Source organism: Echeneis naucrates, chromosome 7 (assembly GCF_900963305.1).
Source record: "Echeneis naucrates chromosome 7, fEcheNa1.1, whole genome shotgun sequence".
In the NCBI taxonomy this organism is placed as follows: Eukaryota; Metazoa; Chordata; class Actinopteri; order Carangiformes; family Echeneidae; genus Echeneis; species Echeneis naucrates.
Genome location: NC_042517.1, coordinates 12,890,665 through 12,914,767, shown reverse-complemented (window position 1 = coordinate 12,914,767; position 24,103 = coordinate 12,890,665). Strand labels below are relative to the sequence as shown.

The window sequence follows — 24,103 nt, the reverse complement described above, 5'->3', positions numbered from 1 at the left end:
TAAAATTTTAGGGGCAGTGTTAAATATGTTAAATATTATTCCATCAATTAATTCTACCCTACAGAGCTTCCTACCGCAGCTCTGTGGAATAACTGCAGAGAAGTAAAAAGTAAAATTCTAATGAATGATCATTTTAATAATATATTTTATACGATCCTTGAAAATACAACGAAACGTCGAGTGAATATTGAGCCCAATGTGTGATCGTGTCCAGCTTTATTCATAATTTTGTCTTTTTGTGTTTCTTCCGGTAGGTGGCAGCGTCGCCGCACGTGTCGTCTGCCCTCTGACGTCATGACACCCGGAAGAAGGAAGAGTCAAATTCATTAGTGCGTTTTTACCTTTACAAACAGCTAGCCGGTCTTAGCTTCAGTCTGGACGCACAACAGAAAACACAAACCTCATCTGCTAGTGCACCGTGAGTTTATGGAAATTTAATTAGTATTTTTCCTCTCTCTCTATATATACATATATAAAAATATAAAAGGCCGTGCTTTTTAGCTTCGGTGTCGTCGCAGAAATTATTGGTTTGATATATTTCCGAGCTGGATGTTGAACAGGCTGCTTGTTGTGTTTGTTTTTATTTTATTTATTTTTTTGACAGACATTTGCTGGTAATCCTGCTCACACCGTGCAAGCCGACTGGCCGATGAGAAAATGTTGTCTGGTCGATCCTGGAGCTGCATCGTAGCCGCATTGGTGACCTTATTTCTGTTGGATGCTGCTGTTTTTGCACAGGCGAAGGTAAAAAATAAAAATAAACAGGCAAATAAATAAATAAATAAGACCTGCAGCGTCACACCTCCTGGGTACAAGCTCTAAAACATTAATTTCAGGTTGACTGAAAGTGATGGAAAACCTTAAAAGCTTTAGGTTAAATGTATTGAGGGCTGGAATACTTAAATAACTTGTCTTGGGCAGTAATGGTGAGAGTAAAAGCCTGAAATTGCATGAATCATTTCAGACCTTTGTAATGCTCATATTTTAATCTAAAATGGATCCAGCACTTACATTTTTGGGCAGGTCGCATACAGGTATATTCATTTATTTACCTTCTGCTGATTGTCAAGAATGTTTTTAACAATTGATTGATGTGTCTTTATTAATTCATCAACAGAAATTGTTGTTTTTCACTGGCAAACTGGCAGAAATTAAGGCAAATGAATAGATAGTCAGCAATAACTTATCCCTACCATGATTTTGAACATCTTCAAATGTTTAAAATTTCATTTTATGTACGCTGTAGGAACACTTGGTTGTGAAGAATTGTTTTCCTTCCTTTCATGAGAAATGATATTGAAAAGGAGTAAAAGAGATGAGCAAAAGCAATGTGTCATTAATCCGATGAATCACATGCTGTGTGTAGTTGTTTTTTATGGTAAAGCCAGTTGAGGCCGATATGAAATAAAATAGAACCAACAATATAAGTGGTGTCCAATATATGAAAATTTAATTAAACTCTGAGAAAACGTATAAGTCTTCCCAGTATTATAAACAATAAATTTTTTTAAGTGATGTTTGTTGGATATGGAAAGCATTGTTTGTACTATTAAGAAGACAACCAAAAGACTAATGATATAAAAATAAACAAACAACCTTCATAGCTAAGGTACAGTGTCAGATAAGTAGTACACTAAATTTGGGGCCACTTTTGCTCAATTTCTTTTGGCAGAGTTTCGAGGATGTTCGCTGTAAGTGCATCTGCCCTCCATACAGAAACATCACTGGCCACATATATAACCGGAATGTCTCCCAGAAGGATTGGTAAGAGAGAGCCTCATTTTAGACTTACAAAGTCAACTCGCACAATGTTTGTATTTACATTACATTCAAAGAATTTAAACATTTTTGAAAAGGAAAAATTGACTCTGTCTTGATCATCTTTGAAATCTTTCTACATTTTGGTTAGAGTTAATTTGTGGTAAATTTTGCTCATTATGTGGGTTTAAAGAGGAAAACACCTGCCGTATAGGGTCACATAGATGCTAATGCATATCAGCTAGCCATTTCTAAGTGATATTCAAGTACATCCTTCTTCATATATACTAAAATGTATATATTTTGAGCTGTTAAACCCTTGAGGCAGAAAAACTGTGTTAAACTATTTTAAGACAACACTGCAACATAATAAAAAGTAAATTGAATATGTTCTAAGTGCACTGTAATTTCACTCGATGCACAATTGTTGTACAGTAACTGCCTCCATGTAGTGGAGCCCATGCCAGTGCCCGGCCATGACGTTGAGGCTTACTGTCTGCTGTGTGAGTGCAAGTATGAGGAACGAAGCAGCAACACTATCAAGGTATTATCGATCATTTACTCTGAGTTTCTCCATTCCACAGTAGAAGTCCATTTAATTAGTCAACTTAATCTACTGAAAGTTTACGATACATGACGTCGTACATGACATGACATGCCTATTTGTAAGGCTTATGTTTTATCACCATTTTAGGTAAAATGTTTATGTCTAAAACTCATCCTGAAAGATGCTCAATTATTTCACACTGTACAGTCTGCATAGTTTTCATGATAAGTCCTGCAATAGATTGGTGCCAACAAGTCAGCGTCACTTTCTGTAAGTACTTCTAAAGTGTTTTTTTCTGTCCTGCATGTCCCAGGTAACCATCATTATTTACCTGTCGGTTGTGGGTGCACTGCTGCTCTACATGCTGTTTCTGCTGCTGGTTGATCCTCTTATCCGCAAACATGACCCCTACACCCAGCCACTGCATAATGAAGAGGACTCTGAGGTAACCATTCAAATAAGTCATATGTGCTTAAAAATGTACTTAACAGGTCACGGTTCAATTTGAAGTCCACGATTTCATTTAATTCTTGATTTGTATGTGCAATAGGAGATGCGCCCGCAGGTGGACAGCAGCCAGGCAAGAGGAAACACAGTGCTGGAGCGGGTTGAGGGAGCACAGCAGCGCTGGAAAAAACAGGTCCAGGAACAGCGCAAGACTGTTTTTGACCGCCACAAGATGCTTAGTTAATCACCAACTAACCTCAAAACAGGTTTAAAAAAGGTAACTTCAGTAGGCACTATTCTACTAGCACCAGCTGCAATATTACAAACCTGTTTGCATTTTATTTGCGCTCAACTGTCTCAATTAGCGTTTCTGCACTGAGAAACATTTAAAGTCACTGATATAACAAGCAGAAATATTTAATTTATTTATACATAACACTTAAAGCTGAGAGTAATTGCAAAAATCCTCCATGTTTGTGCACTGTTAACGACTACAAGATTTGCGATGTGTTGATAAAGAAGGAATCTGTTAGTCAGTCTGTGAATCACCTTTAAGTTTTCTGTGATTTATGTATTTATTTATTTATATAGCATAAGTGTTTTTGTTTTTTTTTCTTGGAGCATAATTTTTTAATTTACCTCAGGCAAGGTAAGCTTTATGTTAGTCAATCAGTGGTTTAGCTGATGGGGTCGGAAGAGTACCCCATCTGTGCTGTTGCCAAACACTGCACATTTCATAGTTTAGCGCCGTCTGTTAATAAATGTAACAGGTTATTTATTTATACTGGCATTTTTAGTGACATTTTCACTGGTAATGTTTATGTATATAAACATTGTATATTTTACGCTTTGCAGCCCTGCTCCTTTTTAAGATCGCCCCAGTGTGTGCCTTTTCCTGTTTATCTCCTTGCTCGAGTGAATGTGTGACACCAAACTCCTGTGTAAATTTAGCTCCAAAATGTTGCCACTTTATTGCTTGTAAACAGTCTGCCAGAACATTTTAGTAGGTATATCATCCACCAGGTAGAGTTTTCTAAATTGGTAATGTTGAATTTTGCAGTGAATCTGATTGCAAAGGGTTTTTAAGTGATTTAGGTGAAAAGGCCACTCTTAAATTCCTTTACTTTGCAATGGAGTTTAATGTAACATACTTGCAAAGAGAGAAATGGATAATGGGGCATTTAACAGAGCTTTAAAGCCATCCTTACATATATCAAATCTCTGCCTCTGGAGAATATCCTGAATCTGTGCTGATAGTCAGGATGCCTCACGGCTCTAAAAGGCCCTCGTCTAACCCCATTGTGTCAGTGAATTCCCCTTTTTAGTCGATCTCTGAACGGTCCCGGTTGGGGAATTTAAAAACTTTACTCACATGAGCTCACACAACATCTGAACTGCTGAAGTTTATTTGCATGTTATATTTATCACTGAGGTGTTTTTGATTGACCGATTTCAGTATAAGTTCTAATCACTGGTCAATGAATGTTTTGTGTTAATATTTGTCACTCTAAAAACTGGAGCATTCCACTGCTTGTGTCTATACATTCAGCTTAATGCGAAATAAAAGGAAAAATTTGGTTGAGTGCAACATTTTGGCTCATTCCTCCTGATGTTTGGAAATAGCCTTGACGGAGCTGCAGATTTTTCCCAATACTGTTTATTGGCACTAGGGGACGACAGAGGACACAATATGTAGGTTGTCTGCTTCTTCTCGAAGGTGAGAAATTATTTTTTTATCATCAAATAATCCTCGTGTTTATTATGGTTTCCAGCTCTTGTGAGCGTGCTCAACTATTTCACCTCTGACTCGCAGAAGATTGTGTTTGAGAGGGTGAAAATGTTTTTATGGAGCACAATTATTGTATTCCCAAATACAGAAGAAGCACCATCCAGACTTGATTTCCTTTGGGGTGGAATACACTTTACTGATTTAATTTAAACTGTGCTGTCACTGTATTGCTTTCATTCAACACTTTTTTAAAAGTCTAACCAAAGTGGCTTTCCTGTGTGATGTGATGTGATGTGATGGGTTCAACATCGCGGTCTATTGGCAGAGCAGCTCTGTATCTTTTTTTTTGTTTGTTTGTTTTTTTGTGAGGGGGGGGGGCACTCTGGACTGCCACTGCTGCCGTGTCCCAACCCCCCTTGATCCCATCTACTCCCTTTTTCCACGTTCACCCCCTCACCCACCCTCTTAACTATCCCCAAGCATGGCTTGTCAGTGGTTCACGGTCTAAATTTAAACTACAGCAGGGCCAACTGCTCCCCCAGCCACTCTGGGCTCCTGTTATTTTTCCCTGCCCAAGAGGGGTTTGCTCTGTCAGATGCCCTCTGCCAGGAAGATAGGCCTGTGGCTCTGAGTAGGGAGACGGACTCGGGGGGGAGAGGTTGGAGGCTGGTGGAGGAGCACACACAGGACCGGCAGGTCAGGAACCAAGGGGCCTTCAAAACAGGGAGCTACAGTGGGACACAATTTGGGATTATACTGTGAGAGGACTAATTACCTGTGGACTGGGAGCTCTGCTCAGGTGAGGGCATCAAAATGGCGGCGAATGCTGAGGCAGCCAAGCCTGTCATCATGAACGAAGAGGAACTGAAAAGGAAACAGCGGGAGAAGCTGAAGAAGCTACAGGCCACGGGGGGAAACCCTCGGCCTGCGAGATCCCTCTTCCTCTTCACCCTCGGGAATCCTTTTCGCAAGGCCTGCATCAATATCGTGGAGTGGAAGTATCCTTTATATCATGTACACACAGACACACACTGACGTTCAGACACGTACACAACACCTGCAATTGTTTTAGGACACCAGCTGTTAACATGCTTATTCAGGCTTACTAAAGAAATAATATCCCTGAGAAATTAGAGGGGACTTTCACTTGTGGACATACAATAGATTCTCAAGATATTACAATGTTGTTATAGCATGTAGTATTGTGTTCAAGAGCATTGACAGCTTCTGTACAACGGTATGTCTGCATGGTGTGAATTACCAACCTGCAATGAGCCTGGCAAAGTCAAGTCTCTCAAATCTGTGATAAGGCAGACCCAGCTGTGTTAAGACTTTTGTTATGCGTCTGTTCACTCTGTGTCAAAGTCAAGTTTGTTTACCTCAAATTTTCACCTGGACAGCCTGAGCTTATCTCTTTGTATATGACTTTTAAAAACAATTAACCAAATGTCGCTTTTAATGTGGAAACAGTTGGCTTCACATTGTAGGGTTTGGGACATAAGGCAGGCTGTTGAGTGATGTGGGCCCTATAGGGGGTTTCTTGCTTTTAGCCTGATGTCCATTCCTGGATTACCCACCCGAAATAGATGATTTAATCATATCTATGACAATGACATGCTTAATCTTAGCTGGAGTAAGCATGTCATTGTCATATGGAGTTGCCTAGTTGTGCATATTAAAACATCATTATGGTGTAAACATTTATGATTCAGGTCCATTTAACTGTCTCTCCATTTATAGTGCAGCAGTCCAATCACATTGGTATGTGATATTGTAACACAGGACACTATTGCAGTAAATAGGGCCAATTTAAAGAAATCAACTAAAACTGTTCAAGTACTACTTACAGTACTCACAACATTGTTGTTCACAGTCCTAAGAAATAATAACTGCCTCATAGAATGACCCAACACTTTTATTCTTGATGAGTAGTCTTAGTTTAAATGGTTTGGTCATATTCTTGGGCTCTGCAGCTGTCCTGTGGCATCACAGAGAGACATGATGCTGACCTGGCAGGGGAATTCTATTAGAGAGCCCCCTACGGTTGAGAATGAAGCAGCACAGCAGACAAGATTACATTTACTGTGACCGACAGCTCTACCCAGCTCTACTCGGTCCAGGGGTGATGTTTCATGCTGCATTTTGAGGCACTGATCAGTGACTGCAGAGTTGTTTGATATGTTTTATGATCTTGTATCACACAAACTACACTTTGAATATGTATTTAGTATATTTCTATCTTATCTATCTATCTATCTATACATACATACACACAGATTATGTAAATTGTATCTTTTTTGTAATGTTTGCTTTTGTGGTATTGTACAAGTGTTATTGTTATGATGCTGAGCTTCCCCTGCCAGAACCTTTGAAATCATCATACTATTGACCATCTTTGCAAACTGTGTTGCTCTGGCTGTGTTCCTGCCCATGCCTGAAGAAGATAGCAACAACACCAATGCAAACCTGGTGGGTATGAGTCTTTCCTCCTTTCTTTGATTTATGTCTCAGGACTCTATGAGGACCCAGCATTTTATCATGATACAGCAACTCCACAGTTGTGTTCAACAACTCAATGTCTTTGAGTGCTTTAGTCATGATGCTCTTTCAGCCGGGCACTGATCTGAGTGCCAAGTTTCATTGAAATGTCTTTAGATACAACTCAGTTCTTTATTTGGAGTCCCATCTGTGTCTGCAGAGGAATATGTCATCACATTTTTCCTGCAAGTGTGATCACATTATCCCTTCTGATCCAATCATTCCCACGTCCATCTGTTCAGGATACGATGTGTGGACTTTTTACCCACATGGATAAAAGCTATGGATACAAAGAAGTGCAGTAATGCCTTGTGTGCATAAGCCTGTGCTTAGTTTGACACACACGCCTATTCAGTCCTTTAAAACTGAGCTTGCTACACCTGAGTTGAAGGCTCACATGTTAGTAACTCTTTAACATGGCCTCAAGAAACACTGGTTCTGCTGAGTGATTCCTGAGTAAATATTTCAACAATCGTCGCACCAGATGGCTCCACTGTCTAAACTAGCTGGTGGAAGGCCTGGTAGCTAATAGTGCGTGTCCATGCGATAATATATTTGAACTATGTCTGTGTGTATACTGCTGTAAGGCTGTGGATAATGTATTAGATTTCGTAACTGAATGATAGAACCACTAGAACACATCAGTGGGCGATTGACGGCCTCAAAGGATATTACATATCTTGGCATGATATGTCTGGACATTAAATGTTGAATTGGCACTGGTGATCTTAGGGAGGCTGATATGTGGATTGTGGTCCCTGAGAGGCCTGACATCCAGTGAAAATGTCAACATATGGCACCTGTAACCAACCATCATGTGCCATTTTCCACGCAGTCAATAAACTCAATACTGCTCTCAGTTAAAGTCAATACAAATGCTGTTGGTATCCACCCAACTGTCCCGCACGCCAGCAAAATTCATCAAGTCATCAGGTATTTCACCCTAAATTTGACCCCATCTCTTTTCTTTGCATTGCCCCCCTTGCCAAATTACTTCTCAGCGTGTCAATGTAAGAGGAGCTTGTCCAAAAAAAAAAAAAAAAAAAAAAAGTAGAAGTAGGTCAGCACAGACCGTGTCACCCCACTAATGCACGTGGATAGAGTGGAGGAGCGTTTGCAATTGTTGTGTTATATTATCACACTCATACTATGCACATGAAGTTTTATAGAGATTTAACATTCCCCCATGTTTGCCCACTAGATATAATTAGAATTACATTTCTTATGTTATTGTTACAGGGTGCAGGGTTTGGCTTGGAGGTTCGTATTGATTATGGGCTTGGGGGCTGCTGCTGCTGCTGCTACGTGGTTCAGCCAAATGTTTTTGACCTGATTTGTGTTTAAAAAAAAAAAAAGAAAGGGGGGGGAACAATAAATCATAAATAATCATCAAAGGTAATCATTTACCTCAAATGAACTTTCCAGTTTTGATTTTCACTGCTCTGGCTGATTTACTCTATGTTGTTCTCATATTGTCCCTTCTTTTCAAACAACATTTGTATTTACATCAACAATGCACCATAAAAGTAGAAAAGGAATCTATCTAACAATGTGCTCTGGAGAGTTTGGGTGGAAAAGTAACAGTACTCGGGTAGAAGAAATTTTACAGTGCTTGAGGGAAACAAGGCTCATTTCTGTGTTCCTCTGCTGTGTGTCCTCAATAAATACAAACTCAGACAACAGAGACGCAGAAATGGGCCAGATCTGCTAACAGATACTTTTATTCAATCAGCCTGACATTTACCAGTTTACCAACACAAAGAGCATTTCATTTTCTGTCAACAGTTGGCTCTGTGTAATACGCGGTCCTGACTTGCTAAAATGTAGTTTAAAATGAGTCATTCATCACTGACTCAGGGTCCACCCATCTGTTAAATCTTCTGGGGTCATGTTTAATTTAACTAAAAGGCTACAAAAGCTATTGGGTTCGTCTAACACAAGCAACATTTATTGCTATTCCTCCAGCAGGAGTTTAAAAGGCCAAAGTTGTCATTAACTCCAACAATGCACAGTCCACCAACCATTCCATATCTAAACAGAGAATTGAACCTGCCGGATGTGGGCTTTATGTATTTGCCTGCTTTGTGTTTGTCTTTTTTGCAGGAAAGTTTGGAGTACATCTTCCTAGTAATCTTCACATTAGAGTGCTTTCTGAAGATAGTTGCGTATGGGCTTTTTTTCCACGAAGGCGCCTATTTACGGAACTGTTGGAACATATTGGACTTTGTCATCGTCTTCATGGGGTAAAATAGACGCTCCAATAACCCCACCGCTGAAGGACACATCAACACTGCAGACACAAAACATTTACAAAAAAATGTAATATTCTATATTGAATACTGTCAATGTATGGACGTGTTCTGTTAATACACCTCAGGTCATCAAAGCTACAGTTTTGTGGGGCAGGTGCTTATGTCATCATCTTTTCCAACAGTCTTGTCACCTTTGTTATGGATACGGTCCATAAGATATCTGGTGTACCAGTGGAGAAGGGTGGGGGCTTTGACATGAAGGCACTGAGAGCCTTCAGGGTGCTACGACCCCTTCGTCTCGTCTCTGGAGTCCCCAGTAAGATTCTATGCGTGAACCTTGTATTAAAATGCAGAGCCCTTGTTGCTGTTGTACATAGTTCATCCATTTGGACTTCCTTTATATCTGCATTGTGTGCAGTATGCAGTATTATGACTGTTCTGGTTTTTCTATCCGCATTCAGGCTTGCAGGTGGTGATGAACTCCATCCTTAAGGCCATGCTGCCTCTCTTGCATATTGCTCTGCTGGTCTTTTTACTGGTCACCATTTATGCCATCATGGGACTGGAGCTCTTTAAGTGCAAAATGCACAAGACCTGCTATTACACTGGCACGAGTAAGTAGACAGGGCACGATTATGTACAGTTTAGCAAGGTATTCATCAATGTTGTCTCATTGATGTATATGTTTTCTTTCCTTTGGTCCACAGATATCTATGCCACCGCAGAGGGTGAGATGCCTGCTCCTTGTGCTCAGGCTGGTAACGGACGCCGCTGCATCATCAATGGTTCTGAGTGTAGACCAGGCTGGGAAGGTCCCAACAATGGCATTACCCACTTTGATAATATTGGCTTTGCCATGCTGACTGTCTATCAGTGTATCACCATGGAGGGATGGACGAAAGTGCTCTACTGGGTCAGCCACTGCTTGAACATTTATTCACTTCATTGTTGGGAATTATCTGTTCTGACCATGAACACCTTCATATTTTACAAGCTTATTGTGAAAATTACACGCAGTATTGTCTTTCAGATTAATGATGCCATGGGAAACGAATGGCCCTGGGTCTACTTTGTCCCTCTCATTCTGGTTGGCTCTTTCTTTGTCCTCAATCTGGTTCTGGGTGTTCTAAGCGGGTAAAACAACTTTTATCTTTGATTATTCCCACTGCCCACTCCTCAACACAAACAAGCTAAAAACAGTCACGGTTCTTATTTACTTTTTATTCCTTCTTCTCAGAGAGTTTACCAAGGAGAGAGAGAAGGCTCGGTCACGTGGAGAGTTTCAGAAGTTGCGAGAGCGCCAGCAGCTGGATGAAGATCTCCATGGCTACATGGAGTGGATCACTCACGCTGAGGTCCTGGACGCTGACCGAGAGGGAAAAGGTAGGCACCGCAATCCACATCAATGCCCATTCACTGTAGAAAAACGGTTGAATTCCATCTTTTATTCTCTGGTCAGGGTTGCTGCCTTTGACCAGTGGAGATTCTGACACAGACAGCCTGTTTGACCTGGAGGGCAAGAGTCGTATCATCTACTACTAGTGAGCCCACTGCAAATGTGCACGCACAATAATTGCAGCAGCTTCATGCACAAAACTACAGTTAGTCTTTGTGTGTATGTGTGTGTGTTTTTAGCCGTCTGGCCCGTCGCTGGAATCGTTTCTTCAGGATGAAGTGCCTGGTGTACGTCAAGAAGAAGAGCTTTTACTGGTTGGTGATGTTCCTGGTTTTTCTCAACACGCTGACCATAGCAACAGAGCACCACCACCAGCCTGACTCGCTCACTTCCTTACAAGGTCGGCGATTAATATTTATTACGGTGAATGTTTGTTCACTTAAATTCTGTCCCTCGCGGCTTCATCCTGTCTTCTCTACCCTCTCTTATCTCAACAGATGTTGCCAGTCGTGTACTGCTGGTGCTGTTTGTTATTGAAATGTTTGTGAAGATGTACGCTCTGGGACCCAGAGCATATTTCATGTCCTTGTTTAACCGTTTCGACTTCTTCGTGGTCCTGTGTGGCATCCTGGAGATGATCATGCTGTCTGCAGGAGCAGTGGCTCCTCTGGGTTTCTCTGTGCTCAGGTGTATTCGGCTGCTGAGGGTCCTCAAAGTAACAAAGTAAATCCAGTCATTGCAGTAAATTTAACAGTTGTGTTATATTAACTGATGTTTAACACCTCCTCTCTACTGCCTTGCAGGTACTGGACCTCCCTCAGTAATCTTGTGGCGTCCCTCCTCAACTCTGTCCGCTCCATCGCCTCCCTACTCCTGCTCCTCTTCCTCTTCATTGTCATCTTCTCGCTCCTTGGCATGCAGGTCTTCGGGGGGAAATTTAACTTTCCAGACTACAGACCCCAACGGAGTAACTTTGACAACTTCCCTCAGGCCCTCATCAGTGTATTTCAGGTGAGGCTATACACGCACCTCTTTAAACCCTTTATAAATATCTGCTTCCAGTTTTTTAAACCTCATTTGTTTATTTCATATAATACATAGTTTGATGGGCAAAAATAGTTGTCTACTTTTTGCTCTTTCCTGTCTCTAAGATCTTAACAGGAGAGGATTGGACCAGCATCATGAATAATGGCATTATGGCCCATGGAGGGCCTGTTATCCCTGGGATCCTTGTATCCATCTACTTTATCATCCTTTTTGTCTGTGGAAACTGTATCCTTCAAATGCACCCACCGCGTAATGTGGAATTGAAAAATTGGATACGCAACAATAATGTTTACAGCAATCCCAAGATTTAGTTTTCCTGAACTCAACACATTCAGACATCCTCCTCAATGTCTTCTTGGCCATCGCTGTTGACAACTTGGCTGAGGCTGAGAGTCTGACTTCAGCTCAGAAAGAAAAAGCAGAAGAAAAGTTGAGAAAGAAGCTGCTAAGGTGAATAATACAAGTTTAACCTGAAGTAGATGCTGTGCTCTGTCTGCCCGCAGCTCAACGTTATTGCATTCCTTTCTGTTCTTGCCCTTCAGGTCCAAAATGCCTGAAAAGACTGACGAGGAGAGGGAGAGGATTGCTAAGAAACTGGCAGAGCAGAGGGCTAAAATAGAGGGCATGCCCACCACAGCCAAGGTCAGTGTTTCTGGTATTATGTCAAATATTTCAGACTATTATTTTGTGTCTGTATCTAATATTCAGCACTGATTAATTAAGAACATAAACACTTATCAGCACAGCTAGCACATAAACATATATTTGTGTGTGCATGTGTGTGTTTGTTTTTTTCCCAGCTCAAAATTGATGAGTTTGAGTCCAATGTCAATGAAGTGAAGGATCCATTCCCACCTGCGGACTTCCCAGGTAATACAAGCTATTTTTTCAAGTACTGCAGTCGTACAAGAAGGAGTTCTGATTACCGGGATTCATATCCATTACGCTGGCTGTCTACCAGCACTTCTGTCTTGGCTATGTTAAGTATAGTAACTTCACATTATTATTATTAGACTCGGCTAATTCCATGAGCTGAAACTATAGCAGTCTGAAGGGAAGCTATTTTCACACTACTCCAGTGATTACCATATAAAGCTTACTATGTGATTCATTAGGCAGCTTAGGAAGTTTGGATTTCTTTTTTTTTTTATTGCTGGATATTGGTTTTCCTCTCTTCTCTGTGATTGTCTGACATGAACATGGTTAATAAGCAGGTGTATCATTGCACTATAGAGATTGTATGTGTTCTTCCACTTGGTAGGTGATGACGAGGAGGAAGAGCCTGAAATCCCCATCAGCCCTCGGCCAAGACCAATGGCCGATCTGCAGCTGAAGGAAGAAGCGGTTCCATTGCCCGAAGCCAGCTCCTTTTTTATCTTTGGCCCCCAGAACAAGTCAGAATCTGACTATCCTTGTGAACGATACCGATCTGAAAATAGATAGAATATTATGATTGTGTGCATCTCTGTGTGTTTACACTTGGCTTTTCACCGATTTCCAGGTTCCGAAAGCTGTGTTACAAGATCATCAATGCTTCATCCTTCACCAACATGATCCTTCTGTTCATCCTGCTCTCCTCCATCTCACTGGCAGCTGAGGATCCCATCGATCCCAAGTCGTACAGAAATCAGGTAACATTAGAAGCGGCATTGCATGATGAAACATTACTTTTATAAACTGGGCCAGATTTCATAACGTCGCTGCTGTCCATGTTTTTCTTACAGATCTTGGCCTATGCTGACATTGTTTTCACAACTGTGTTCACTATTGAGATTGTACTAAAGGTAAACACAACAAAAAGTTGTGTGCTGAGTATTTCAGCATAATGTTTAACTTGAGTAGCCACAATAACAAATGGGAAATTATGTATGTATGAAATAAAGTGTTAAAACTTGATAGAATTTTATCCCCCAAAAGACTGAAAAAGCAACAATTTTCTGAAACCACATTAAGAAATAAGCCGGCTACTGAAGAATTTCTGCAGACATAGCAAATTTACTATAGTTGCAGCTCATTTCTTTATGTTTCAACACAAGTTCTTCTGTGTATAACTGATGTATCTGACTGGCAGATGACCGTGTATGGAGCTTTCATGCATGAAGGCTCTTTCTGCCGTAACTCCTTCAACATCCTGGACCTGATTGTTGTTGGAGTCTCCCTGTTGTCTATGGGAATGGAGTGAGTTGGACGGTTACATTTGATATGGAAGAATCCTTTTTTACACTGTTTTACACATCTTACACTGTTTTAATATTCCTGTACAAACATATGAAGGCTGCTTCTTTTCCTGTTTGCTATGCAGATCGAGTGCCATCTCTGTGGTGAAGATTCTTAGGGTTTTGAGGGTGCTTAGGCCTCTTAGGGCCATCAACAGAGCAAAAGGGTTAAAGGTACAACATGTTCATAAATATAAAGCAAATGTCTTTCAGTTCACAACAATGATAAAATGCATAACAATTCATATGGTTTGAAGTGCAGAAATTGCCTGTTAAGTACAAATACTGTACCTCAAAACTGTACTGAGCAACTGTATTTACAGGAATTCTACCACTGTACTTTTCTCAAAATAAGTATTAATGAAACTAATAACTGAAACTCTTAATTCACAGCATGTTGTCCAGTGTGTGTTTGTGGCCATCAAAACCATCGGAAACATTGTCCTGGTCACCATGCTGCTGAATTTTATGTTTGCCTGCATCGGAGTGCAACTCTTTAAGGTAGGTTTGGACACCGCATATAGAATACTACTGTAAACTTCATGCTCCTTTTATTTTTTGCTGTTAGAATATTAAATGTGGTGCAAATTCTTTTCCCTCACAGGGTAAATTCTATAGCTGCACAGATCCGTCCAAAATGACCGCGGAGGAGTGCCAGTAAGGCAAACACCTTTTAAATAAAAGTAAATCAATAAATAAAAACCCCAGTGCTATATTAGAGTAACAATTGATTGTGTCTACTCTCAGGGGATTCTTTGTGAAACACATGGAGAATTCCCTTACAGACAAAGTGTTGGCTAAGAGAGAATGGCTCAACAGTGACTTCAACTTCGACAATGTGTTCTACGGCATGCTGGCTCTCTTCACTGTTTCCACATTTGAAGGCTGGCCAAAGTAAGCACCACGTACATTTTGATTTGACAGCTGTACCCTCAGCAGTTCTGAGTGAGTGAGTTGGAGGACAGAATATTTCATTACGTGGATTTGAAGTGGAGGAAGACTGGCACCAGAGACTAAAAGAAGCAATAGATCCTCTTAAATCCAATTAATTATACATTTCATTGGCACAAATAGACTTCCTTGTACCTCTGATGTTTGAACCTTGTCCTGCCAAGTTCCCCTCTTTTCTTAACATTATTCCATGTGCCCCCAGACTTTTATACAGAGCCATTGATTCAGATGAAGAAGATATGGGTCCTGTCTTTAACAACCGAGTGGACGTGTCCATCTTCTTTATCATCTACATAATCCTCATTGCCTTCTTCATGATGAACATCTTTGTGGGCTTTGTCATTGTGACCTTCCAGGAGCAGGGTGAAGAGGAGTATAAGAACTGTGAGCTGGACAAGAACCAGGTACTTTAAGATCCTCAGAGAAGAAAACCATGTGCACTGAGAGACACAATGCTCAATCCCTCCCAGCAAAACTGGCAAAATTATTTCTTTTAACCAACATATTTTCTGTACTGCCCCCCATCCCCCTCCCCTCAGCGTCAGTGTGTGCAGTATGCCTTGAAGGCTCGTCCTCTGAGATGCTACATTCCCAAAAACCCCTACCAGTACAGGGTCTGGTATATTGTCACCTCCTCCTACTTTGAGTATCTCATGTTCTTCCTGATTATGCTCAACACCCTTTGTCTAGGGATGCAGGTATGTAAAGGAAGGCCATATTGCACCCCAAAAACACTGATTGCATTGAGGCTGCTGACAAACATTAATCAGTGTCCCTGTGTATTCAGTATCTTTGTAGATGCAAGTGTAAGCATTTCTCTTTTCAGAGAGAACCAAGGTTCAGCGTTTCTTACGGCATTTAACTAATGAAAATATGAAGGTCTGACGGTATTTATAATTTGGAGCTTTGCAACTTTGCAGCAATTCCCAGTCTAATTAATTTTGGGAGATGGTGGAGCAGATTAATACAGAGGGCTGTACTTTGTCACTCTGTCAGTTAATTCACAAAACCTTAATCTGCATGTTTACAATTATTTTTGTGGATTTTTCCTTTCACCAAGGTCGCAGTGGACATAATACAACAGACCGAGTAAATGAGATTTAATGTCTCAGCATGTGACTGAACTTATTGAATTCAATGATGACTCAAGGCTGAAATTGTAATAAAGCAGGGCGTATCAACATTTTCGTTGTGCTTGGTTTGTTAATTTTAATGCGATGTGAAGATTTTACACCTTTTTTCACTGTATTAGCTAATGTTTGCCAGTTATATGTAATGATGACTAATACTAGTCTGTAATATCAAAAAGTTCATTACCATGTGGCGTGAGATTCATTTTGCAATTGCATTTGCTTTTGAACAGCACTGTAACCAATCAGACCATGTGACTAAGCTGTCGGACACTCTGAATTTGATCTTCACTGTGCTCTTTACTGTGGAGATGATTCTCAAGCTCATGGCCTTCAAAGCAAGGGTAAACCCTAAAATATCTGACATTCAGGAAACCATCCACTTGATCTATTGTCCTACTGTCTCACCCATGCTGTACCTGTGTACAGGGCTACTTTGGAGATCCCTGGAATGTCTTTGATTTCGTTATTGTTATCGGCAGCGTTGTTGATGTCATCCTGAGCGAAGTTGATGTGAGTACAACTTACAAAGCATTTGTGTTTTTGATTTGCTCTAATGGATTTCCCAGATTTTCATTGCAGGTCCTGTGTATAACTGAGACCCTATTGTCAGAATGAAACGTTCCCAGTCGACAGTATGATCTGAACTGAAATGACAGTATTTATTCAATGCTCTGACCCAGAAACATATAATGGTGGCCCAACAGCTGATTGGTGCCAGCAGAACTAGCTCACAGGACATGGTCAGTACTGTTGTTCAGACATTTCTACCTCAACCCCTTCACTCTCACTCTCTTCAGTGCCTTATGCAATCTTAGCTGCATTTACATCACATAACCCCCAAAACTTTACATCATCCCCACAATTATTTACAACAGTCTGCTCACTGATCTGCTGTTTTGTTGTTTGGGCACTTAGAACGAGCACAATGTCAATTAAAGGCAACGTTCCCTCTTGTTTCACAGTTTCACAGTTTAGTCACTGTTGCACTGCCACGCCGTCACCTTCTTCAAACACGAGCTTGTCGCAAATTCAGTTTTTCTTCATCCAAAATTGATTTGATGACTTGTCTTCCTGTAATTCCTCCTGTTCTTCCTCTTCCTTCTCATCCCCACACGATTCCTCCATTCTCCATGCACCTCACGCCTCATCTGTCTATCCTCCACAGACTGCCCTGGCCTCCAGTGGAGGGCTGTACTGTCTTCATGGCTGTGCTGTAAATATCTGATCTGCACTGCACTGCACTGCTGCATGAGCCTTGCTGTGTGGGTACTCCACCATGCTCTCTACTAAACTGTACTGAACCGTGTGAGGCGCAAACTATTGGTGAAACATATGAGTTTCTACTGACTGGCTCATCTTACACAGCAAATGTAAGATAACCTCAAGTTGTTTGCCATATTGCGTTACAGTATGGCTGATACACAAACAGGGCTACAACACTGTATACATAATTCATACAGCTAGTATGAATAGTGGCTGAATTGTTTGAAAACTGTTTCGAAGTTTGACAGAAAATTTGTGTGTATTTCTTTTCATATTTGCATGAGTAACCAGCTGCAAGTTGCTAGTTCATAGCAACCAAACCTGGAGGCTTTGTAACTCATTCAAGGTGGAAAAAGTGTCTCTAATATTAACCCTATTTTGAGATTGTACATCATAATTTATTAATGTTTAACAGTTTAAAATTTTATATTGTGTATATATATATAATATTGTACCTTCTATCAAATATAACTTGTGTAACTACAGTTTGTAATTTCTTCATTTACTTTGTGCAGGAGACAAATCCAATGCAAGCAATTGCAGTAAGTCAAAGATGCCTTATATAGAAGACAGCAATACTTCCTCTGTTTTTTCTACCATTTCTTTTCTTAAAATGTACTATTTGTCCACAGGCATCTGAAAACGCCTCCGTTTCTATCACGTTCTTCCGACTCTTCCGTGTCATGCGCTTGGTCAAACTTCTGAACCGTTCAGAGGGCATCCGGAACCTGTTGTGGACCTTCATCAAGTCCTTCCAGGTCTGTCACATTGTCATCATCACTGTTTCGCTCCTCTTTCTTGTTACCCACTTTTAATGACCCGACTGTTTGCTTTGTGTCTGCAGGCTCTCCCTCATGTAGCTCTGCTCATTGTCATGCTCTTCTTTATCTACGCTGTTATTGGGATGCAGGTATAGTCGTCATTATTTATTTAAAACCTGTAAAGCTCCTTTCTATTTGTCATTGGTGTGCTGATTTTGACTAAGATTTGAACCACCCTTCAGATCTTTGGAAAGATAGCCTTAGTGGACGGGACTCAAATCAACCGCAACAACAACTTCCAGACGTTCCCTCAGGCTGTTCTGATGTTATTCAGGTGAGTGTGTGGGCCCAGATTCGCTTTCTTGCACAATGGGGGAAAAAAAGCCAAGATCTCAGTGCAGTGGGCATTGTGCATCTACTTATCCAGATGTGCTACTGGGGAGGCTTGGCAGGAAGTCATGATGGCTTCGATGTACGGGAAGAAGTGTGATCCCAAGTCTGACTTCCTGCCAGGAGAGGAGTATACCTGTGGTTCCAACTTCGCTGTCTTCTACTTCCTGAGCTTCTACTGTCTCTGCGCCTTCCTGGTGAGGAGTTATCATAAAGCCCATACTGACTGCTGGAAGAAAAATAAAAATCACAGACATGTGAAACAGTATAAATGAATGAATGAATTTCTTTCTTTCTACTTCAGATCCTCAACCTGTTTGTAGCCGTCATTATGGACAACTTTGACTATCTGACTCGTGATTGGTCTCTTCTTGGTCCTCATCATTTGGATGAGTTTAAGAAGATTTGGGCTGAATATGACCCTGAGGCCACGTAAGCCTTTAAGATCTACAATCCTATTCTCTGTTTTTAAATATTCAATTAACTCCTGTGTTTAGGTCACTTCAGATGAGTATAACATATCTCCTGGCTTTAACAGCGGTAGAATTAAACATCTGGATGTGGTGACGCTGCTGCGACGCATTCAGCCTCCTCTGGGCTTCGGCAAGTTCTGTCCTCATCGCGCTGCGTGTAAGGTACATAAAATCATAAAAAAAGGTGAATGATCAAATGCTCAGCAGAAAATGCAGTGTTTCTGCTGGTTGGATGGGTCGGAGTTCATGACAGTAGAAACACTGTAGGCATGGACATGGGAGGAAAGGAACATATTCAGACATAATACAAAAAGAGAGACTAATACAATGAATCATCAAATAATGAACTATTTTCTGTAACATATAGATCCTCTGCCAAGCAATGCCCTCACAGCTTCCCCTCTTCCCCCCTCAGCTGAGCATTCCTCTGCTTATTCAAATGATAAATACAATGAGTTAAGTCACATTGCTGGACCTATGTCATTCTTCTTTGTCTCCTCTAGCGGTTGGTTGGTATGAACATGCCTCTCAACAGTGATGGCACCGTCACCTTCAACGCCACCCTCTTCGCTCTGGTCAGAACGGCTCTCAAGATCAAAACAGAAGGTACACTTCTTCAATCCCTCGTTCAGTTTATATGCAGTATGTGTTTTTTTTTTTTGTTTTTTTTTGTCCAACTGAATATGAACGCTGTAATTCCATGCAATTTTCTTGGATTGTTCTGAACAGGTAACTTTGAGCAGGCCAATGAAGAGCTGAGGGCCATTATAAAGCAGATCTGGAAGCGAACAAGTATGAAGCTGCTGGATCAGGTCATCCCCCCAATAGGAGGCAAGTCTCAATGAGCAGAATTAGTTCTCTATTTCACTTTGACAAAACACTCCAATGTTTCTCACGCCGGCTCCCTGATTTGTTTGGTTATAGATGATGAGGTGACTGTCGGGAAATTTTATGCCACCTTCCTGCTCCAGGACCATTTCCGCAAATTCTTGAAGTGTCAGGAGGAGTATTATGGCTACCGGCCTTCAAAGAAGAGCGCTTCAGGTCCAGAGATTCAGGTGAGCAGCCAATTTGTGGTCAAATGATGGAATTAGAGTAATGTTTAAAATCGCAGAGCGGAAATTACTTCATAATAATTGCAAATGGCTCAAATTCAAGAGCAATAGTAAGCATTTTTCAGAGTAGCATGCGATGCAGAAAAGTTAATGCATATTGCTTTTTCTTTTGGCTGATGTATGTGATTTGATGTAAACAAATCAATAAAATACTATATCAGCAGGTTTTTCTGCACCTCACTGTTACCAATATAGTTATTTTACAATACAGCCCTGCTTAAATTCAACATGGTCCTGTCTTACTCCATCTTTTCTCTTCTTCCTCTCCTTGGGAAAATGGTTCTATATGTCTGTGCTCTTCACTTCTCTGCATCTTCCATGTTTATCTAGGCAGGTCTGAGGAGCATAGATGAGGAGGCCGCTCCAGAGATGCACAGGGCCATTTCAGGAGACCTGCAGAATGAGGATGAGATAGACAGAGCGATGGAGGAAGCTGGAGAGGAGAGAATTTACCAGGTGAAAAGCACAATCTGACTTTAGCATACATTTGTTATGATTATTTTCCAGATTTGGATCCTAACAAGTTTTTATATAGGTGGAGGAAGTTCAATTGCCTTTGTTTCAGTGAAAACCATTCAAAAACCTTGAAAATGCTCAATGTCAGGTCAATGCCAATGTGAAAGGTCGGCTTTTTGGATGAAGTAATGCAGACACACACTGTTTTGTCCTGATTCTGCCTGATGTTAACGTAAATGGAGTGACTTCAGTTTGATCAACTGTACGCAGTCATATGTGCTCATACTCGTGTATGCTATTTCCAGCGTACTCACGGCCTGTTTGGCGACCGTGTGGACTCATTCTCCACGGAGCCCACCAACGCTCCGTCCCCACCTGTGATCAACCAGCGGCCTCTTAAGTTCTCTGAAAGCCAGTCTCCACCAAACTCTGCTGCCTTGGTGCCCACCACCGAATTTTTCCCCACAACTACACCAAAGACCACTAACAACACTAACAACAACGCCTTTGCAGAGTGAGTAGAGTACACAATCCCATTAGCCACGATGCTCAGGGTGAATACATCTGATGAGAGGTCATTTTTCTCTTTTAGATTTTCTTTTGACAGAGAGGGCAGTCCAGAGGAGTTTTACAATCCTTGTGATGATGCAGAGCCAGGTATGATCCGAGGTCTGGCACTGAAACGCAGTTCTTGTGAAGGGTAGGAAGGCGGATGCAGGGTGTTATCGCTGTTGTTTCACAGGAAGAAGGTTCAGGGTTTGGAAACGGGGCCTGGGACTCTGGGGTTCCTTCTCTGCTTTCCAGCTTCCTTCCACTTGCTCATTAGGTTGACTGTGTGTGCGAGGATGAATTTTTCTTTTGCTGTTTTCTAACAAGGTTTGGTATCCAATACCAAAATGTCAAATCCTAATCACACAAATGTAAATTTCCAGCAGATTTAAAAAAAGATTTCGATCAAGGATATAGAAAATATAAATTTTCATTATAGATTCATTTTCCCAGAGCCAGATGTTACGTCTTTAAGCTACTTCAGTAGCCATCAGTCCAAAACACAAACGTGACAGTCAATACTGAGAAGTTGATTATTTCATCCATAAATTCTCTGTTAACCAACAAATATTTTGTCTCTAGATAGTATATGTTTTAACTTTTTCATCCTTATTCAGGCAACAGGCACTCCTGGAGCTTCATTGTGAAAACAGACAAAACACAGGTATTATTTTATTAGCAACCAGTGCAAAGAGTGATGAGCTCATGAAAACACTTGAATCAATGAATGAATTCATGTTTCTTCCTCACAGTTTCCTTATGATCCAAACTATGACAGTCAGAGTTCCCACACTGCCGCTGACCAGCTTGTCCAGGAGGTGAGTGAAAAAGAATTCGACTGCGACTGCCCTTTTATCAAATGCTGATTAATTACCACCTCTGATAGCAGAAAATTGCCTGGCCCTCAATCAGTCTATCTATCCACCTATCCTTCTGTCCATCTGTCTATCTCTTTGTTAAAATTTCAGTCTTCTGGATGGTATTAAATGGTATTAAAAAGCTCTTCAGTGTTTTTGTTTAGTTTTTTTCAGAAACAATGTAAACACTAACGGGGTATTTGGCTGAGACTGACTTTTCTTTTTCACATAATTTTCCTCCTCCTCTGCAGGACTAAATAAAATATTAAACTGCTGCTAACACCGTTCAACCAACAAACTGCTGCGTAACAAGAGATGTGGATTTATGATTGTTGCCAGTACAAGAGATATGAAAATGTTCCTGTATGTAAGCTTCAACGATGCATTTTATCCCCGTCTCCCAGGCTCTCGTGGAGAGTGGCCTGGCCTCTCTGGCCAAAGACGCTGACTTTGTTTCTGCAACCAGAAAGGAGATGGCCGATGCCATGAGTATGCCCATGGTTCAGATGGAGGGCATGGCTCAGGGCATTCTCGACGAACGCTCCAGCAGCGTCAAGCCCGTCAAGAAGAGGCGTCCCATCCCTGTCCCTACTTCTGGCCCGTCTGTGGCGGCACAGGAAACAGAGCAGCCAGATCCTGCCGTGAGGAGAAAGAGACGTCCCATCCCCGTGATCCCCTCTGTACCGGGGGGCTCCAAAGTTTAGAGAAGTTTTGCGGTTATGGTGAATTTTACTCTTGCAAGTGGCTCCACCTCACCTCACTTTATCGACCTTGTTGCCCCATGACAATCTGTATCTACTGGCCTGGCTTAAGGCACACTGCCCCGCCAGCTCAGGTTTGATATATTGTCCAGTGTGGTTGAAACTTAACCAAGGAGAGACAATATCTCTGATAATGAACATCTTAATTTTCAGATTTATTGAAACTAATAAAAACACTAACTTATCTCAGAGTGAACAGATTTGACGCACTCCTTTCTTTGTAGCGTTTGTTGAGGTTATTCATTCCGTAGACATACAGGACAACCATGAGTGAGTTCAGTGTCTTGCTGAATCCTCACAGAGGGAGGCAGGTGACGAAGAAAGTCTGAAATGTCTCAGTGAACACAGGGAGCAGGCAGTTGTCTTTATCATGCTGTGCTTCAGTGACGCGCTTCCAAGACTCAGCTTCTGTTGCATCCAAACCCAGAAAAGTTTAACTGAGTATTCGGTTCTCCCTCTTTAGAGGGCTCTGGCGCCAACAGTGCAGGTTGAAGCATTTATTGGTTTTTAAAGCAATGTCCTGTGATCTGTTTGGACTTGCTGTTGTTAGTCTTTTAATATTGAAACTCTGAAGTTTCCTCCTGCTCCCAACTCTTCTTTCGTGCAGTTGGTTTCAGCAATTTTTTTAAGAGGAAGCATCTTTTTTATTATTTTTATTAGGGCTACAAGAGATAGCTTTGATCTATAAAATAAGATGTATTAAAACATTTGTTCCATGTAAGGCATACTGTAGTCATGCAGTGCATGTGATTTTTTTTTTTTTTTCACTATAAGTCACTACAGCTACGGGTGTTATTTTGTTTTCCACTTACATGAATGTCATACTTTTAGTCGGGGCCAGTTAGTTTGACCCGCAGAGTCAGCATACCTGGAGTATGGTGGATGTAGCTAGAAAGCTCGCCAAAGCTTATTAACTAATTTTATTCATAATGGCATGGGCATAACTTATTGCACTTGTTTCATGTTTTGTGCCTAAATGCAAACATGTCAGGCCTACAGGAGGACTTCTTGTTTACATTGTCCTCTTATCTTATTTGTTTTGCTGTCGTACATAACAGAATTTTCCAGGGTTTTTGGAGATGTCGGTAGTATGGGTGAACTTCACAGCTCAACTTCTGATCTTAATTCTCCTTCAATCCTGGATCTGTGCCAATATGGTTGATGTTACATTGGTGTTTTTCACCATTGGCAAATGAAATAAATCATCCAAAACATTAATTTGTGTTAAGTTTCCTTTTTGCAAATAAACCAAAAGCGGACACGACAACACAAACAAGTAAGTTAACTCCAGAAAATAAAAGTTTAGAAAAGGAGACATTAAGTGCAGGCACAGCCTTGAGAAGGTATGCTTTAGAAACTGCCACCTGCAGAAGTTGTGGTGTGAAAACTGAGAGCCCCTATTAATAGTCCTGCCTCGCAAAGCAAAGTGTCCCCCCTTATGGAATGGAAACTAATGCTGCGGGA

General features: G+C 41.1%; 2 protein-coding genes across 2 annotated transcripts; both read left to right on the top strand.

Moving 5' to 3' along the window:
• Window positions 1-301: 301 nt before the first annotated feature.
• tmem9 (transmembrane protein 9) lies at window positions 302-4,334 on the top strand. The gene is made up of 6 exons (XM_029506710.1): window positions 302-418; window positions 605-744; window positions 1,673-1,764; window positions 2,194-2,302; window positions 2,619-2,750; window positions 2,856-4,334. The coding sequence occupies exons 2-6, from the start codon at window positions 658-660 to the stop codon at window positions 2,994-2,996; spliced, it is 561 nt and encodes a 186-aa protein (XP_029362570.1). The 5' UTR covers window positions 302-418; window positions 605-657; the 3' UTR covers window positions 2,997-4,334.
• A 960-nt stretch (window positions 4,335-5,294) lies between these two features.
• LOC115046240 (dihydropyridine-sensitive L-type skeletal muscle calcium channel subunit alpha-1-like) lies at window positions 5,295-23,841 on the top strand. Its single transcript, XM_029506484.1, has 45 exons — window positions 5,295-5,479; window positions 6,845-6,950; window positions 9,123-9,262; window positions 9,454-9,587; window positions 9,733-9,885; window positions 9,979-10,184; window positions 10,302-10,405; window positions 10,509-10,654; window positions 10,731-10,812; window positions 10,907-11,067; window positions 11,165-11,390; window positions 11,471-11,678; window positions 11,819-11,939; window positions 12,050-12,164; window positions 12,257-12,356; window positions 12,515-12,584; window positions 12,976-13,108; window positions 13,216-13,345; window positions 13,439-13,498; window positions 13,786-13,892; window positions 14,017-14,104; window positions 14,324-14,431; window positions 14,535-14,587; window positions 14,678-14,824; window positions 15,084-15,285; window positions 15,421-15,579; window positions 16,245-16,355; window positions 16,441-16,524; window positions 17,180-17,227; window positions 17,793-17,819; window positions 17,910-18,035; window positions 18,122-18,187; window positions 18,281-18,372; window positions 18,466-18,625; window positions 18,733-18,860; window positions 18,967-19,063; window positions 19,405-19,507; window positions 19,631-19,732; window positions 19,826-19,959; window positions 20,347-20,472; window positions 20,778-20,986; window positions 21,065-21,129; window positions 21,639-21,685; window positions 21,774-21,839; window positions 22,283-23,841. The coding sequence occupies exons 1-45, from the start codon at window positions 5,295-5,297 to the stop codon at window positions 22,580-22,582; spliced, it is 5,535 nt and encodes a 1,844-aa protein (XP_029362344.1). The 3' UTR covers window positions 22,583-23,841.
• Window positions 23,842-24,103: the final 262 nt, after the last annotated feature.